This window comes from Petaurus breviceps, unplaced genomic scaffold, assembly GCF_028583685.1.
Source record: "Petaurus breviceps papuanus isolate PSGF00001 unplaced genomic scaffold, PetGlider_PUasm1.0 115, whole genome shotgun sequence".
Lineage (NCBI taxonomy): Eukaryota > Metazoa > Chordata > Mammalia > Diprotodontia > Petauridae > Petaurus > Petaurus breviceps.
The window spans coordinates 2,866,674-2,885,869 of record NW_027185612.1 but is presented as its reverse complement, the minus strand read 5'-3'; the positions used below and the strand labels follow the sequence as shown (position 1 = coordinate 2,885,869).

The following is a 19,196-nucleotide window of genomic DNA, read 5'->3' as shown; positions in this document are numbered from 1 at the left end:
CCTTTTTTTAACCAACTAAGACAGAGGGGAGAAAACAATATTAAGCATCTTATTTTATTCAATATTTTATAAAAATGTAATGGTATCAAGTATCGATACTTAATATCTTAACGTAAATTTGTTTGAAGAAAGGATGTAATATTTGTGTGTAACTTTTTTCATGTTAATTCTGACATCCAGTTAGAATATTAGAAAAGACTAACTTCAGTTTGCTTATACCTACTTTTTCACTCAAATCTGGGCATTTGAACACCAAGGCATATTTTGGTTTGCTAGAGCATCTACATTTCTCTTCCTGTCTAGGTGTCTGAGATGCCAAAGCCTGCCTTCATGAAACAGAACCTAGATGAACTTGGAATAGGAACATACCACAACATTGCCTTTATACATCCAGACACTCCTATCATTAAAGCCTTGAATATATTTGTAGAAAGACGGATATCAGCTTTGCCTGTTGTGGATGAGTCAGGTTTGTACATTTAACTGTGGTAATGTGAATAGAAAACTTTATCTACAAGTGGAAAACAAATGTTTAATTATTGGCTACTTAATTCTAAGTATCCTTAGGTGCTTAGTATATCAAAGAAAGATTTATTAAATATATGTGAATAAATATATATGAAATCTGTCAAATATCAAATGAAAGGTGTTCACTCCCTTCTCGTATTTCTGTGCACATTGCATTCCTCACAGTGGAATATAAGTTCTTTGAGGGCAGAGTCTGTGATTTTTTTTCTTTGTATACCCAGAGCTTAGCATAGTGTTTTATACATAAAGAGTTTGGGGGGTTCTTTTGGTCTAGATACGTTGGCACAGGGAACTCCAATGAAGAAATTCCCTCTACCAAAGCAGATTGGCTGCTGCTTTTTAACTTGTAGTCTTAAAATGTTGTCCAAGGTCCTGAGAGGTTAAATTGACTTGCCTGTCTAAGGTTTTACAACTCATGTGTCACAAGAGAACCTTGAACCCAGGTATAAATGATTCCAAGATAGTTTTCCATCTACTACCCCGTTACTTCACTGCCTTTAAAAGAAATGTTTAAGTAAATTGAGTTAAATTGAAGATCAAAATTTATTATGTGATAAGTAAACCCTGAATCCAAATAAGAAGACCAAGAAAATGATCATATTAGCCCTTTATTTCCATATTCTCTACTAAGATTTGTAATTTCATGACCATTTAAATATATCTATTTTTTTCTAATGATCCTATTTTAATGTATCATATTAAGACTATTAAGAAAATGAACTTCTGATTTGTTTCTAATACATATTTTAATGTACATTTTCACTTCTAGGAAAAGTTGTAGATATTTATTCCAAATTTGATGTAATAGTAAGTATTTTTTGTTTTCTTACAACTCATATCTAGAATGCATTTTAAAACCTAATCTAGCCACTAATTCATGCTTTTTGCTGCTACTTATGACTTTTTTTTTTTGGAGGGCAGTTAGGGTTAAGTAACTTGCCCAAGGTCACACAGGTAGTAAGTGTTAAGTATCTGGTCATATTTGAACTCAGGTCCTCCTGACTCCAGGGCCAGTGCTCTATTTACTATGCCACCTAGCTGCCCCCTATTTACTTCTTTTCTAAATGAAAATAGTCACTTTTATTAAATGAAATAATGTTAAAACCCATTTATTTAGAACTCCTATGTTTATGTTTGATAATCAGTTTCTCCAAGCATTCTTTATATTCTTTATGAGAATGGGGTACCAGCATATATATATATATATATATATATATTTATGTTCCATAAGATGCTATAACAGCAAACCATTTTTAGTTACGTTGTTGGCTCTACTTAGCCAATAGATGGTTGTGGAATGTGCCTTAGCAGTGTGGTAACTGTAGGCCTTTCTGGCATAACTCTGAGACAAGCCTTCATTGGTATGGATTTGAACCAGGGTAAGTCTTAAACTGCCTCCACGTGCTCTAATTAGTCTAGGAAACCCCAGGGTGCTTATATGCAAGTTTGTCCCCATCCCATTGTGCTCCCACCACTAAAGTTTTGTTCACTTCTTTGCTAGGAGCTCTCTGGAGTTCATTAGAAGCCTCCAAGTCATTTAGATCTCTGGAAATTTCCTCTTGCCCTTAGCATTATTGTTGGCTGTATACGGTTCTCCAAGCCCTCCACAATAATAACCAGTACCCTTAGAACTGTTAAAATTACTCCTAAGCAAGTGAATGATCCTTTGGCACTTTGGCCCTGTGACAGCCTTGTGGCTAGTTAAGTTAATCCTGTGTATACATACTGGTTCACTGGTCCATATTCCATCAGAGTATGATACTTTACTAGCAGCCAAAAAAGGAAACATTAATTTGGGGGTAAGGGTCACAGAATTGCATTAGTATTAGAAAATAATATATGTTCTCTAGTTATTATTGATCACAGCTATGCAATAACACAGTAATTTGGGCTGTATTATAAATTGGTAGAAACATTTTATTCTACTTTGGTACTTACTCATCAAAAAGCTGTTGCCTATATAATTTAGGTTATTCAGGTTACTAATGTTTTATCATTATAGTGATTTGAAATCATAGGATTTAACTCTTAATTACTTTATCATAGAACCTTGCTGCTGAAAAAACATATAATAACCTAGATATCACAGTGACGCAAGCCCTTCAGCACCGTTCCCAATATTTTGAAGGTGTTGTAAAGTGCAGCAAGCTGGAAACACTGGAGACCATCGTGGATAGGATAGTAAAAGCAGAGGTGAGATCACTTTGTCTCTTTCTGTAAGACTTTTTTTTTTAGGTCAGCATGCAGGAAGCCGTGCTAAATAGTACTTCAATTACTTCTGAAACACAGACTATGGAAGGTAATAGTCAAAGTCAGTTTAAGACAAGTCTCTTTTCTTCTCATAGCAGAGCTGAATCCACAGTATTTAAAAGATTCTTTTCACAGTTTGAAAAAAGTCTTTGAGGAAAATAGTTATAGTACATAGACACTGCTTCAGGATATTTAAAAAATTAAAAGATATAAAATCTCACAATTCAAAGACCTGAATCTGGCTCCCACCTAAAACATAAATGCCCAACAAGTATTCATTCTGCTCAGAAACTTCCAGTAGTAGAGAGATATAATTTATATGACATTAACTAAGGAAAGAATGACCCAGTCATTTTCTGTGTTCACACCAGGTTCTTCACCTCTAAATTTGGTACAGCTTAAAAATTCCATCACACTCAGAGCTGCCTATGAATCTAGAGAACCTTTCAAATTTTCTTTCACTTAGGGAATTTTCAAAACACCACTCTTTTCATGTAAAACCTAAGAAGAAATTATTTTTTCAATGTATCATAATTCTATGATTGTAAATTTTTTTTAAGTAAAAACAAGACCTTGTTATCAGCCTTTGGGGGGAGGAAGAAAAGCATGTCTCATCTGTGACAGTCCATTAGTTAGACAAAACAAATAATAAAACATGATGTAGTACACTGTTTAGTCTGCTTTGATATCTCACTGTAAATGCCTTCCCATCACTATAATAGAATGAGACTGAATTCTCAATGGAAAAGTAGCTAATTATTTTTCATGCCAATGTCTTTACATGTAATTAAATTTTAAAATCTGTCTCTAAAAGTGCACATGCTTCAGACAAAGTTCAGGCACATCTTTTAGGAGTCTTCTGCAACCCATCTAAAATCTTTGCAGCACACTTACTAATTTTCATGAATTAACAAATGAATGAAAAGACATTTTTTATGAGCATACTGAGTGCCAAGCACTTGCTTATCTTCAGGAACCTCAGTCCAGATTTTCTTAGTTTGAAGTAATTTCCATAGTCTTAAGTTCATCTTCCTTAATGTGTTTAATGATAAATGGTATGTGATTTTTTTTGCCTTTACAACTTGAATCCAATATCCAGAGCTACTTATTTTCCATTAATTTTCAACTGACTCAGGTTATGTTTTAATTTTTATTCATGTCCTTAGAGATAACTGCATTAAACTGAAGAGAAGAAGGCATCTCTAACTGTAAAAGCAGTAGCTCATTCACAGATTCCCAGAGTTGGAAGGGACCTCAGGAAACATCTAGGCCAGCCTCTACCAGAGCAATAACCCACGTCTGCAAAACACTCAGCAAGTGGTCATCCACCTCTCCTTGAGGCCTTCCAATGTGAGGTAGCCCATCACTGCTCAAGGCAGCCCAGCCCACATTTGGACACCTCCAATCATTTGGAAGTTTTTCTTGACATCCAGCCTCCATTTGTCTCATTACAACTTCTGCATGTTGCTCTGAGTTCTATCCTTTAGTACCTAGCAAAACAGATCCATCCCCTCATCCATGTGGCAGCCCTTCAGATTCCTAAAGACAGTTGGTAACTCCCTACCTCTGCCTCCCTACCCCTCTAAGTCGTCTCTTTATTAATGTTAACTATCCTGTGTTCCTTCAAACAGTCCCCCTGAGCATGAACTGAAGGTTTTCCACTATTCTGATCACACTCTTCTCCAATTTAATATTGCCCTTCCTAAACTGTGGTGTCCAGAACTGAACACGATATTGTAGAGGTGAGATTTCCAAGGTGGAGGTCACTTCCCTAGGCATTGAAAATACATTGCACTCACTTTCTTGGCTGCCAGATCAAACCATTGACTCATATGGGAGCTTGCAGTCCACTAAAACCCCAGGATCCTTTTCAGACCAACTGTCTATGCGCACCTCCCCCATATTATACATCTCAAGTTATTTTCTGAGCGCCGGTATAAAACTTTGTATTTTTCATATTTAATTTAATCCTGCTAGATTTATCTCAATATTCTGTCCCATCAAGATCTTTTTGAATCTTGACTCAATAATATTATATTAGTAGGTTACATTAATATAATACTTTAAAGATTGCAAAATGTTTTTTTCTAAATTATCTTGTTTGGTCTTCACAACCCTTTGAGATAGGGGCTGTTATCCTCATCTTACAGATGAGGAAATAGACTTAGAGAGGTTAGAAGTCAATAAACTTCACTTCCATAGCTAATAAGTTTCTGAGACAAGATTTGAACCTATGTCTGAGATTCCAGGTTGAGTGCTCTGGCAGTTATACCAAGCTATCTATCCTCCAGTGTGTTAGCTGTCCCTCTCAGCTTTCAGTCATTTGTAGATTTGATATGCATGCTATCTATACCTTTCGCTAATTCACTGATAAAATGTTACACAGCACAGAGCCCAGGAGCTCTCCTTGCAAATAGATAATAAACTATTGATGCCTATTCTTTGGGTCGGGCCATTCAACTTAAATGTACCTAAGTGTGTTATCATTAGTCTATATGTCTTTAGCATGTCCACAAAAGTAGCATAAAAATTTTTTAAATGCTTTGCTAAGATCTAGGTAAGCTGTATCTGCAACATTCCCCTGATCTACAAGTTGAGTAACCCTATAATAAAGGACACTGTTAGTTTGGTACAGCTTGTTCCTGTCAGAGCCGTGATAGCACTTTGTAGTCCCTGCTTCCTTTTCCAGGTGTTCCTGTTGTTATATTCCAAAAATTTGCCAACAACCAAAGGCAAGCCCATTGGCCTTTACTTTGCAGATTCTACCATCTTCCCTTTTTTTTTTTAATTAAGTTATAATTAACCTTTCTCCAGTTCTGTGGAAGCTATACATTTCTCCAGGGGTTTTCAAAGGTCACTGTACTCAAGAATCAACTTCTACCCATACTTTCAATGCCCTAGAATGTAGTTCATCTGGATCACATGATTTTAGCTCATCAAGGGCATCTAGCAACTCTTTTTATCTCCCTCCTTCTCTTGGATATAAACTCTGTTTGGCAGAGAAAACAAGCAAAATAAGAGATGAGTTGCTCACTGTCTTCTTCCTTATCCATTATCATTCCATCCACCCTGAGCAATAGCAGCTCCTTTCTGAATGTCCTTTGTTTTCTTTGCCAGCTTCAACTGAAACATTCTGAGTTTTGCCACTCCTGTCATGCCGTGTTTTTGTATGCATCCTTAGTTATCTTGTTTCCATCTTCTGTACATCTTTAAGATCTAAGTTGGTAAGAAAAGAGAAATGCTTCATAATTGGGAAAATCTTAATTTTAAAAAAATCTAATTTGATAGTTGAATTTCCTGTGTATGCATTTGTTCTCTTCAGACTTTTTCCCCACATGAGAGTTGTTGCTCTGTGTCTTCAGAATTGAATTCTTGAGAGCTTCCCACCCCTTCTGGGCTTGCTTCCCTGATAGCATTTTTATCTATGGGATTCTATCTTTCCTTTCTTTGAATATTTTGAAATCTCTCCCAAAATAGCAAAGTAGAGCTAACTTTTCTGTATTACAAATTCTAAGATGGAATAGTCAATTTTCCACAAGGTTGCCATCATTATTATTGCAGCAACCAGTTTCTCCTTATTGGTGAAGACCAGAGTTGGATTTCCCTTTTTGGTTCCTTTACCTTTTGAAGTATGAAATGATCATCAAGGCAAGTTAAAGAATTATTAGCTGCTCTGTTTTGGTTAAAAGCTGTCTCAGATAGGGGCAGCCAGGTAGCACAGTGAGTAAGAGCACCGGCTCCAGTGTCAGGACGACCTGGAGATCAAATCCCGGGCTCAGACACTTAGCACCCACCCAGAAACACCTGGCCGTGTAACCTTGAGCAAGTTACTTAACCCCAATTGCTTAGGGGCAGCCAGGGGGCTCAGCGAGTAAGAGCACCAGCTCCAGTGTCGGGATGACCTGGATCGAATCCCAGGCTCAGATACTCAGCACCACACCCAGAAATAACTGGCCGTGTAACCTTGAGCAAGTTACTTAACCCCAGTTGCTTTAAAAAAAAAAAAACTGTCTCAGAAGATGGCAAAGTAGAAGCAGGTCCTCCGCATGGCTCTGGCTTCCACCTTCCCCAATCCATGTAAAAGGGGACTCTGAACAAACTTTGGAGCTTCAGAACCCACAAAATGACACAGAGAAGCTAACCTCCCGCTGAGGACAGCCCGGCACCCCAGCAGGAATAGTCCAGCACAGTGCTCTGGGAGCTGAGCCCAGCTCCACCAGCCACTGGCTGGAGGGACTCCAGATCACCAGCAGCTGTGGCCATTTCCAGAATTACCAACATATAGATGGTAAGGACAAAGTGAGAGGTCGGTGCAGTCTGGACTTTGGGACCCAGTAGTTGGAAGTGCATCAGCTTTTGCCCCCGGGGTGAGAAGCCACTGAGGAGCTGTGGCTGTGCAGCCACTCCCACATGGCAGCTTCAGTTCCTGGCCTGCAGAGTGTAGGGGCACCAAGCACCAGTCTGAGGGATAATCGCTCTTGCTTTAACCTGCTTGGATCTTGATTGAGGTCTAGGGTGGAGGTCCTGGGGTGTGTGACCAGCTTGCCAGAGCGTGTGGAGGCTTCAGAGAGGGCACCCAACTAATACCTCTGGCAGCTGAGAAAACCCCAGGGTTTGGTACGAAGCTCCCCTGTCTGGTGGCAGAGTCCTACTGTGGCAAAAAAGCCCAGAAGTCAAGTAATTGAGTGGCAACATGACCAGGCAAAGGAAGCAAAGCAGACAGAAGATTCCAACATTAGACTCCTGTTTTGGGGACAAAAAGGATCAAAGCATGAACAGGAGGAAGACAGTGAAGTCAGAACTCCTGCACCAAAAGCTTCAAGGGAAAATACAAGCTGGTTGCAGGCCATAGAGGACCTTAAGAAGCAGATAAGAGAAGTGGAGGAAAAATTGGGAAGAGAAATGAGAACGATGCAAGAAAATTACGAAATGAGAGTCAACAGCCTGACTGAGGAAAATAACACCTTAAAAAATAGACTAACTCAAATGAAAAGAGGCTCAAAAAGGCAATGAGGAGAAGAATGCCTTAAAAAGCTATATTTGCCAGATGGAAAAAGAATCTCAAAAGCTCACTGAGGAGAATCATTGCTTCAGAATTAGATTAGAGAAAATGGAAGTTAATGACTTTATGAGAAATCAAGATGCTGTTAAACAGATCCAAACAAATGAAAGAATAGAAGGCAATGTGAAATATCTCATTGGAAAAACCACTCACCTGGAAAATAGATACAAGAGAGATAATTTTAAAATTATTGGACTACCTGAAAGCCATGATCAAAGAAAGAACCTAGAAATCATCCTCCAAAAAATCCTCAAGGAAAACTGCCCTGATATTTTAGTACTAGAGGGCAAAATAGAGGTTGAAAGAATCCACCAATCACCTCCTGAAAAAGATCCCAAAAAGAAAACTCCTAGGAATATTATAGCCAGGTTCCGAAATTCCCAGATCAAGGAGAGAATATTACAAGCAGCCAAGAAGAAACAATTTCAATATTGTAGAAATACAATCAGGATAACCCAGGATCTGGCAGCTTCTACACTGAGGGATTGAAGGGCTTGGAATGTGATATTCCAGAGGTCAAAGGAGCTGGGATTAAAACCAAGAATCACCTACCCAGCAAAACTGAGTATCATGTTTCAGGGGAAAATATGGTCATTCAGTGGAATAGAGGACTTTCAAGCATTCTTGATGAAAACACAAGGATTGAATAGAAAATTTGACATTCAGATACAAGAAGCATGAGAAGCTCTTACAGAGAAAGCACATGCAAAATTAAGGAGAAGATTGAAGAAATTATTGGCTTAATTTAAAGGCAACAGGTGTGACTAAACTATGAGAAGCAAAGAGTAATGGGATTGGAATCAGAGAACCTGTGTAACCTTGGGCAAGGAAGTTCCACTCTGTGCATCTCTGCTTCCTCATCTATAAAATTAGGAGGTTGGACAAAATGACCTCTAAGGATCCTCTGAGCTCTACATCCTAGATTCTGTGAATTCTGGGGAAAATTGACTTTGTCATTTATGAATGAAAATTTAAGGTAAAGGTTTTGTTTTTTCTTATTTTAATCATCATAATATTTGTCTCAGTACTTCCCATTTTTGCCTGTTACAACAGGAACAATTTATAAATATATCTAATTAAAAACAATCTAACTAAAATTCAAGGCCATGGGATTAATACCGATGTATCAGTATATATAAAAATGTACTTACCTCTGGCACAATGGCTTCACCATTTTTAAACCACGTGTAAGAAGCAGTTGGTTTTCCACTGGCTCTGCACTCCCAAAATAAAGGATCATATACCAACAACAACAAAAAAAAAAGCTGTCTCAGCTACCTAGATAATAAAAGATGCCTCTATGCCTGGCTTGTGGTCTGTTTCTTGAACTCATGTATTTCCTCTTTCTGCCCAGGTAGACTGTAGTATACACTGATGATAATACCACTTTGATTTCCCCTTCTTGATCTTCACCAAAATGCTCTCTCTATAGTACTTCTCCAGCTCTGACTGTTGGATTTTCTCACAAGTATATCTCTTTAATATACAATATTCTTTTGGCTCTTCCTCCTCACCCACCCACTCTTCCATTTCTTTTGAATGAGGTATGCCTTTCCAGAACTGTATTCTCGTTATGGCCCTCATCCCACCAAGTCTCAGTGACACCTGCTGGATCAGCTTTGCTTACCTGCATTAAGATCTTTAGCACACATTGTTATCTGTACATCTGGAGTCCCTAGCTCCTCTTCTGACTTTTACCTGCTGTGAATTTCTGGGTATCTCTACCACTCTTTGTCTTCCTCCATTGTTGCTAATCTAGCTTGGTGGACATATTCATAGACATTTTTCTCCATTTTCCTTTCCTTTTTCAGTGTAAAGTCTTTCTTGATAAGATTTGCAAGGCTAGGAAAATGCATTTTACTAGCTTTTGTTCCCTGGCCAGGAATCTATATTAAACATATTAAGTTCTTCAGTTGATGATTTTTGTTTTGTTTTGTTTTATGGACTTCCAGACTTTCCATAAGACAAAATTGACCAGGAATAAGATATCTTAATAAACTTAATAAGAAAGAATTGAATTTTTGCCTAAAATTATCAACAGCCTTGTTCGCTTTAGAATCTTCATTCTTTTGATGAGCTAGAAAAAGTAACTTTGCAACAGTAATTTAATTTCTAAGTGAGTTGTTTGATTTCCACAATTTGAAATACTGTATTTCAACTGAGTAATTTACATTCTTAGATGTCTGTATTGAAATTGACTATTTGGCCATCCTGTAAATATTGAATACATGTGAATCTGATAGTATGAACAGGGAAAATTCCTAGCCTGGGTCGAAATAGGAAATATATTTTGCAGTCAGCTTTAATTAGTGACATAATAGCTTCTCTAACTGGGAGAACCCTTAAATTCCACTAAGTGAAAGGATTGTTACTTTAAATAATTATTATAGAATCTTCAAATAGTCTCCTATGGGGAGACAATTTAAAGTCTTCTTAGACCTCTTCTGTCCTGTTTTACTGTTACTGAAGAGCTTTAGTTTAATCTGACTTCTTCCTTTTGAGATAAACTTGAGAGAAATTTTGTGATATTTGACATGAGAAAGATAACCAAGTGATTAAGTATATTTTACCACCACCACCCCCAAAAAATATTATATCAAAAGCATCACCAACATCATATTAGAGGAAAATATGTTAAAAAAAAAAGAATTTCCCCCTTTTTCTATCTCTTTCCTGTGTTCCCCATTTTGTATCAGGTTGGTATGACTGTTCAAATACAAGAGAAGAGGATCTCTAAGGTACCCTAACTGGTATGTAGTTACCTCAGTCCTAAAGTCTTAATGGTTCTTTGAGTCAGAACAGAGTTAGTGTTTTGTACTCCTGTACTCATTGGTAAGGATTTCTTTATTTTGAGTAGTGCTTTCAAAATATCATCCAGAAGCAGGAAAAATTTTTGTAGATAGTTTTTTGTTGTTTGTTTGTTTTCTTTTTTTTTTTTTTTTTTTTGAGGGGGGAAGGTAGGGCACTTGGGATTAAGTGACTTGCCCAAGGTCACAGGGCTAGTTTTTTGTGTTGTGTCTGAGGCCCAATTTGAACTCAGGTCCTCCTGACTCCAGGGCCAGTGCTCTATTCACTGCCACCTAGCCACCCCACCTAGCCACCCCTGTTGTTTTTTTCTTAAGGCATAAAAATGGAGGTCAGTGAAAACCATTTCACTTTATAATGGTTAATAAAGCATCTAAACAGTAAATATCAGAGAAATTATTCTCAGTATGTGAGTTTCTTGACTGAAAGGCAATTTAAAATCAAGTAATCTAAGATATTTCATTTTATTATTTACTATTTGCATAATCATTTGGACATCTTTCCCATGTAAAGGGGTATATTGCTGAAGCAAGATACCATTTCTTGGAAATTAATAGAGGAACACGTGCATTTCAAAGGAAGATAACTCTATCTTCTTTGTTCTATGTATTAAATTATAATGTTTTTCTCCTCTGAAGTTTTAAGGCATCTCAAATATAAATGTCAGCTACATACTCCTGGCTAATTTTCTTACAAATAATTCAAGTAATCAATCAACATTACCATTAGATCTGAAGCACTTTCTTGTTCTGAGTTATTATGTTTCTCTGAGTTGGTGAGAATGTGTTCACCAGACTGCACTGAACTAATGAATTTCTTTTCATTATTACGCATTTTAAAATAAAAAATAAAGCACCAACATCCACGAACTTTTTTTTCTTGTTTACAGGTTCATCGGCTGGTTGTAGTAAACGAAGCAGATAGCATTGTGGGTATCATCTCACTGTCAGACATTCTACAAGCCCTGGTACTCACACCAGCAGGTATACATGCTGACTTTTGCCTTTTCTCATAAGTTTGCAGGTGTGACTAGATATAGCATACCATGGTGATCCCATATTGTTGTAGCAAATAACTTTCCCTTAAATCCCACCACCTATTAGTTGTTGCTCTACTTTAACAAGACCCCAAGTTTTATCAGTCTTTCTCATTTCTTTTGAGTTCCTTGCTTTATGTAGATGTAAAGCAAAGACTTATAAAAAAATTGTAATTTTCAAGTATTGTGTTGATACCCAGGAATTCCTAGGTGGCCTAAAATATTTTTAAGATTTCTATCATACTCATTTCCATTAACAATAACTCACTTTTATATAAGAAATTAAGATTTACAAAACACTTTCCTTACAACAAACAACCCAGTGACAGGCACGGTGTAAGTATCGTTGTCCCCATTTTATAGATGACACTAAGGTGAAATAATTCGTCTCCAAAGTCACATACTTGTCATATAATTGTCAGAGCCAAAATCAGAGCCCAGGTCTCTACATGCATCCTGACTTTTACTATGCCATGGATTCTTTGACCTCTTCAGTTTTATTTTACTTAGGAATATGAATACTAGTAAGAAAATATGAAAACCAACCCTATTTTCATAAGAAAAAAATGACTTGATATATAATCAGAATGTCTAAATACTAACTTTTTCCCTGTAATAAAATTTAAGGTATCGAACAGACCAGAGATAATTCTTACTTATCTCAGGAATGAGTCTCGTTTTTTGGAGTAGCAAATAAGTAGAAGGGAAGTGTTAGAAGAGAGTTGGTTTTGTCTTATTCTCATAAATTTAAAAGGAGAATAATTTTAGAGGTCAAAAAACCACCAGATCTTTCTTTCCTCTGCTTTATCAACTCTTGTATCCAACTAAAAATAATATAAGACCATACTTTGTCCACATTAATAGGAATTGTAAACAAAACAAAAATATAGTGACATTACAAGAACTCCAAAGAAGCCAAGTATTTCTGTATATTTTTATAGCATTGGTTACCATTTGTTAGGAAGTCAGTAGTAAACTCACTCAAGAAAAATGGATTCCTACTTATGAACAGCTCTCACATGCAAATGGATGGCAAGGGAGGCCCAAATCTAAAGCCCTATTCCTAGTGGAGGCAGCTATCTTTTTGCTGCCTAGTTATGAAAAATAAATGACCCAGAAAGGTAGAAAATTAACAAGTTAGTGACTTTCACCTGGACTTATTTACTATCCTTTTCCCATTTGATAGCACTCAAAACCAAGGGGAGTCGTGCCAATAGCTGGACTTTGAATATATTTTTCTCCAAGAAACATAATATGAAAAGTGTTTTTAAGTAAAGGTAAAATAGTATTATTTATATTATTACTTCAGGTACATTGTGGATTAATTAGGCTTTTGTGGGCTTAATTGGAAACTATCATGTATAACATTTCTATAGGAAAATAGGTTCCATGTTCCAAAAATCTACTTAGAAAGGAACTTGAAGAGTTAAGAAACACTTGTAATCTGTACATTGCCCATGATGAACTAACAGTGACTAATGTGTTTTTGCATACCCTTTGGTAATAATCATGGTTATAAATGTTTTTAAGAATACCAAGTACTCTACTCGTGTAAGGTGGTATGTGGTTTGGCAAAGGTATAACACCCTGACACATGGTAAGCACTTGATTAAGGTCTGTCAGATTGAAAGAAGTATAAAATTTAAATATGTGTAAATGCCTTGCTTTTCACTAGACAAAATGTACAACACTCCAACCTACTCCTCCGCCATAGGGTTGTTTGTACAGTGAAGCCAGGCTTTCATTTCACTTTTAAACAGAATGCTCAGCAGTAGGGTAGGGAAGAGAAATTATTTGTCAAGCTCCTTTTTGCCAGAAGATGTTTTACATTGTAATAGCACCTTTATAGCATCACCAAAAATCTCCATTTGAATGATAAGAGACGTCCTAACTTCTGAGGCTGTCCATTCTGCTTTTAAACAACTCTACTTGTTTGGAAGGTTTTTTTTTTCCCTTTCATCCAATCAAATTGTATCCCAGTGCTGTTCCCCACTGTTCCTAGTTCTTCTCTGTGGGGTCAAATCAAATAGGTTTAAACCCTATTCCACATGACAGTTTTTCAAAGACTTTATCAGCCATCATGTTCACCCACTCAGAGCTTCTTTTCTCCATTCTAAACATCCCCATTTCTCTTTCCCTGGTCCTTGTATGATTCAGTCACAAGTTCTATAAAATTCCTTCGTCATCATCCTCTGGATTTATTCCCGTTTTTCATTTCCCTTTCTTCTTACAATGTGGAGCCTCTCACTAAACACCACATTACATCTGTGGTTGATTAGGGAAGAATACAACAGGACTATTACCAGCTACCTCACTACCTTTCAATTCTGGAAACTACTTTTCTATTTATACAGTAAAAGTTACATTAGCTTTTTTAAACTGTTATGTTGCACTGGCATCTCATTGAACTTGCACCTACTAAAAACCTCAGGTCTTTTCCATATAATCTATTGACTAGCTGTGCCTGCTCTATTTTTATGCCTGAAATTGGTTTTTTTTAATCTAGCTGAAGAATTTTATCTCTTAAACCTAATCATTATTTTATTAAGGATTTGCTCTTAGCCCTGGGATGTTCAACATTTTTTTTTTTATCAATGACTTGATAAAGGCACAAATAACATTTGCCAGATTTTCAGGTGACACAGAGCTAGGAAGAATGCCTAGCACATTGCATGACAATCAGAATCCAAAAAGATCTTCATAGGCTAGAATATCCCAGTGCAAAGGACAGATCCCTGGGGCATTCTACTAGAGACCTTCCAACAGAATGACAATAAACCATTAATAACTAATCATTGGATCCAGTCACGTAAACAGTTCTAAATCTACCAACCTATAATATTATCTATATCATATTTCTGCATTTTGTTCACAAAGATGACAGATATTTTGCCAAAATACAGGTATACTATGTCTATAGCGTTCTTTTTTTTTTTTTTTAAGCAATCAGGGATAAGTAACTTGCTCAAGGTTACACGGCCAGTTATTTCTGGGTGTGGTGCTGAGTGTCTGAGCCCAGGATTTGATCTCCAGGTCATCCCAACACTGGAGCCGGTGCTCTTACTTACTGAGCCACCTGACCACCCCTAAGCAATTGGGGTTAAGTAACTTGCTCAAGGTTACACGGCCAGGTGTTTCTGGGTGGGTGCTAAGTGTCTGAGCCTGGGATTCGATCTCCAGGTCATCCTGACACTGGAGCCAGTGCTGTTACTTGCTGTGCTGCCTGGCTGCCTCTGTCTGTAGCATTCTTATCTGCTAGCTAGACTGGACTTATTTATGTCTTCTTTTAACAGAGTTATTAGATATAATTTGTTCTTGAAGAATCTATATTTATACTTATATAGAACTGCTTACCTTTCTAAATGGTCAGAAAGCATCCCTTTATAATATGTTCTTTAATTTTTCCAGGAACCAAAGTCAATGAGTTCACTGGTCTATAGTTTGAAGATACCACTCTTTTCTTTTCTGAAAATCAGGACTGTATTTTAAACATATATGTGATGCATATGTTTTATATATATATATATATATATGAACAATTTACCAAGTAGGATGTGAAAGTACAGTGAGAGAATAGAGAGACCTATGGTAATTTAAAAGAGAGAAACATTACTTTCAACTGGAGCAATCAAAAAAGTTTCAGGAGGAAGACAATCTTAAACTGGTCTTAAAAAAGAGAATTAGATGGATAGAACTGAAGTTAGTGAAGGCATGAGGGGGACATCATTCCAAATAGAGAGAACCAATTAAGCAAAATTATAAACATAAGAAAACAGAGTTTTATTTTACAAAAATGGGTGGAGATGGGGCAGCCAGGTAGCACAGCGAGTAAGAGCACCGGCTCCAGTGTCGGGATGACCTGGGGATCAAATCCGGGCTCAGATACTTAGCACCACACCCAGAGATAACTGGCCGTGTAACCTTGAGCAAGTTACTTAACCCCAATTGCTTTTTAAAAAAAAATTTTTTTAAAAACAGGTGGAGAATAAAGTTGGAAAGGGAGTCTGGGCCCAAATCATGGAAGGCCTTGACTGTCAGGTTTAGAAGTTAGTACAGTATTTGGTGGTAGTGGGGAACTATTGAAAGTTTTTGAGCATGGGTTGATGTGACTAGAGCCATGTTTTTAGGAAGCTAAATCTTGCAGAGAGATCATTTTTGAGGTTAGTTGAAATATCCCAGGTGAAAGGTAATGTCATCTTAAATGCAAATGTTGTCAGTGGGGAATATATACAAAGTGATGAATGTGAAAGATATTGTAAAAACACTAACAGGACTTACAGGATCGTTGAATATGGTGGTTGAGAGAGGAGGGAGAGAGAGAGCTCCAAGGTTTGAGCCTGGGTGCCTGAGAGGCCAGAAGTGACATAAATATGTGTGTGTTCATATTATGAAGACAGTAAAGTCATCAGAGATGTTCACACTATACCATAAAACTCATTTTCCCTGTATGATAATAGGTGCCAAACAAAAGGAAAGTGAAGCAGAATGACCACGGTGAACATAGAAGCCTTCAGTGAATGTAGGAGAACGTGAACAAAGTTTCTGGGTCAAGTTTTTGCCTCATGAACACTGACTGCAATAGAAGAGAGTAATGGTTATAAGAATGTTGATCACGGTAGAGTGATGGGTAATGAATCTTTATTTTCCCCAGTGATGTCTAAACTAAGCATGACAAAGAGAGCTTGATAGGTTTAAAGACTGTCTTGTATTAAAATATATATATATATATGCATATATATTTCCAGGCCTTTTCTGAAAGATTTAATATGCTGTCATCCTTTAAATTGTACTACGTCCTGAAATTCTATCATTTTTTGCAATTGAAAGAGCTGGTTGATAGCTAAGAACATGTAAATGTGACATAAGGTGAGTGTATGGCATATTCCTAACCTAGTGCCTTATGTCAGAATACAGCAATATGTCATCACTGTTGCCCATCACTGTTGGAGAAAGTATTTGTGTGAAGAGAAAACTGTGTTTGAATGTGAAAGTCTTTGAACCTATTACCAAATCAGTTTAAGTTTTCATTAGATTTGTCATAAAAGCTGTACTTTGAATATAAATAGATTTACTTTAAAACTTTAATGAGTTTTGTGTTTAAATGTTGCATTCTGGACTAAGATGTAAACCAAGATTGATTTTAAAAACAGCTTTATTTATTTTTACTTTCATGGCAATTTTTTACACATCTTTTGGTGGATAGTTAAAACTTCACCATATCCATTAATAAACTGTTGATTGTTATACAAAAAAAATGGCAGATTTCTCGTTATTTGTTTGGACCTGAAAAGGATATGGCTTCCTGAATAGCCTTTATTAGACTTAAAAAGTTAAGAGTCTAAAAGCATGCATTGAAACCTATTACTCTGTACTGTATTGTAAATAGGCAGCAGTTATTGAAGAAATGAAGTGCCAGAGAAATGTCTATTTTTTTTTCTTGTGTATTGCAATGTAAAATCATGATGTTTGTATGACTGCTGATACAACTTTTTTTTTTGTAAATTCTATTGTGGCATATACAGTATTGTCATACAGTTGCAAGGAGAGGAATATTTCCTAATGTAAATGCTCTGAAAATGTTGAGACTATATAATTGTAGATTTTCCTTTGCAGACTGAAGAAATTAAAACAAGTCCTACTATATCATTTTGTTAGAAAAGTTCTTAAAAAATAATCACTTATTTCTGCATGTATTGAATAAAATTCTACATGCATTTTTTCACTCAAATATCTCCATTTAAGGCAGAATTAGTCATTTTGTCCTCACTCCCTCCATCAAAAGAACCTTTTATTGATTCCTTAATTCATAGTTTACCTTCCCATTATAAAACATTATATTTAATTTAAAATTGCCAAGAAACTTTTTTGTAATAAGGTGCCAGTTTTTCGTTTCTTAGTAGAGCAAATCTTCTATTTGTGTCTCTGTTCTCAGTGTCTGTGTTTGTCTGTGTGCATGTTTGCTTTCACTTACACATTAATTCTTTGGAAAAATAATCGTAGCTGTTTTGACTGAACAGCAGTCGCATCACTTACTCAACCCATGCTGCTCTTTGTGAAGAGTAACATTTTTGTTTGTACAATCTGGCAGAGGCTGTATGGTCCACCATTTAAATGTTGACTTTCCTTCTGTGAGAAATGGTAGAATTATGGGGAGTTTTTTAATTAGCTTTTTTTTTTTTGAGAGGAAGAAGCAAGAAAGCTAGGAAGCTGACATTGAACAACATCGTCTTGAAGCCTGGACAGTGCCTTAATCCAGATTTACTTCTGTGACAGCATTACAGTGTCCCTCTCCCCCACCTCATGCTCCTAAATGGATATTACTCAAAGCCTATAGTTCTTGTTTTTTAGGAAAGAATGAAGATGATTTCCCACTGTGCTGAAGTAGGGAAGAGTCTCCACATCAGAAAACAGAAGTCTGAGCCATCTAAAAAGAAATCTATTTAGCACTGACACTTTCCTTACCTTCCACATGGACATCACAGGCAGCAGAGGACTCTTAGTTTCTCTATGTATAAAGTCATTAGGTCTAGTAAACAGAATGTCGGGCTCATGTAAAAGTATAATGAAGATTTGCAGAAGTTATTGAGAATTATTTTTTAAGTGAAGCATCTTTTTATTTGCCATTAAGGTCCATATTACAAATAGCTACTACTTTCTTTCTCCAGGAGAAGTAGTAAGGTGTGCCACATAAATGGTAAGGACAAGGAATTTCATTCATCTTGAAGTCAAATGGGTGAGCTTGTAAATATTTGTGCTGCCCTCCCCAGATTATTTTGACTTATTTGGGTTTATGTACAGGCCTATATCCTTAGCATCGCTAAAATTATGTTTGCATGTTACAAATAATAGTTACCTCCAGGTTTTAATTTTTTTTTCTGTCATTATCACCTTTCTTGACTAGGACAGGGGTTCATAGCCCCTTTTTTGTGTCATAGTTCTTTTAGGCAATCTCATGATGCCTATGAACACCTTCTCAGAACCATGTCTTTAAATGCATAAAATAAATGTTTACAAAGGAAACCAATTACATTGAAATTCAGTTATTCAGATTTTTTTAAACAAGTTCGTGGATCCCAGACTAAAAGCCCCTGGTCTTAAAGTGCTTATTTTTGAAGACTTGTACAAAACAAGTCACATGTGTATCAAATACATTCTTAACAACTCCACAAAGTCAGGCCTAGAGAGAGCAGTTGAAAGCCAAGTGGTGCAGTTCCCCAGTGAAGCAGGGCTCTAGAGAGGGTCATCCAAGTTCTTGTTACTTACCCACAAAGATGAAGTGCTGAGTCAAAAACAAAAGTTCTTACCATCACCTTTTACAGAGCAGAAAGAAACTGGCATGGAATCTGCACTAAACAAAGATCAGTTTACTCACATGGCTTCTTGAACCCTGTCCAACCTCTAAAAATTATTTTTCCTCTTCACCTCTCTGGGCCTCAGTTTTCCCATCTTTAAAATGAAGAAGTTGTACTAGATAACCTCTTATGTCCCTTCCTTCTATAGAAGTCTGTGAATCCT

At 36.6% G+C, this 19,196-nt stretch overlaps 1 protein-coding gene across 5 annotated transcripts in view; it reads left to right on the top strand.

The window, feature by feature from the left end:
* Window positions 1–16,936, top strand: part of PRKAG2 (protein kinase AMP-activated non-catalytic subunit gamma 2) — a 458,678-nt gene extending 441,742 nt beyond the window's left edge. For all 5 annotated transcript variants that reach the window (XM_069084051.1, XM_069084042.1, XM_069084057.1 and 2 more), the window contains 5 exons: window positions 304–469; window positions 1,298–1,335; window positions 2,575–2,721; window positions 11,535–11,628; window positions 16,139–16,936. In XM_069084051.1, the coding sequence (XP_068940152.1) occupies window positions 304–469; window positions 1,298–1,335; window positions 2,575–2,721; window positions 11,535–11,628; window positions 16,139–16,170 (477 nt within the window). In that variant the 3' untranslated portion in view covers window positions 16,171–16,936. The remainder of the gene's footprint in view (window positions 1–303; window positions 470–1,297; window positions 1,336–2,574; window positions 2,722–11,534; window positions 11,629–16,138) is intronic.
* Window positions 16,937–19,196: the final 2,260 nt, after the last annotated feature.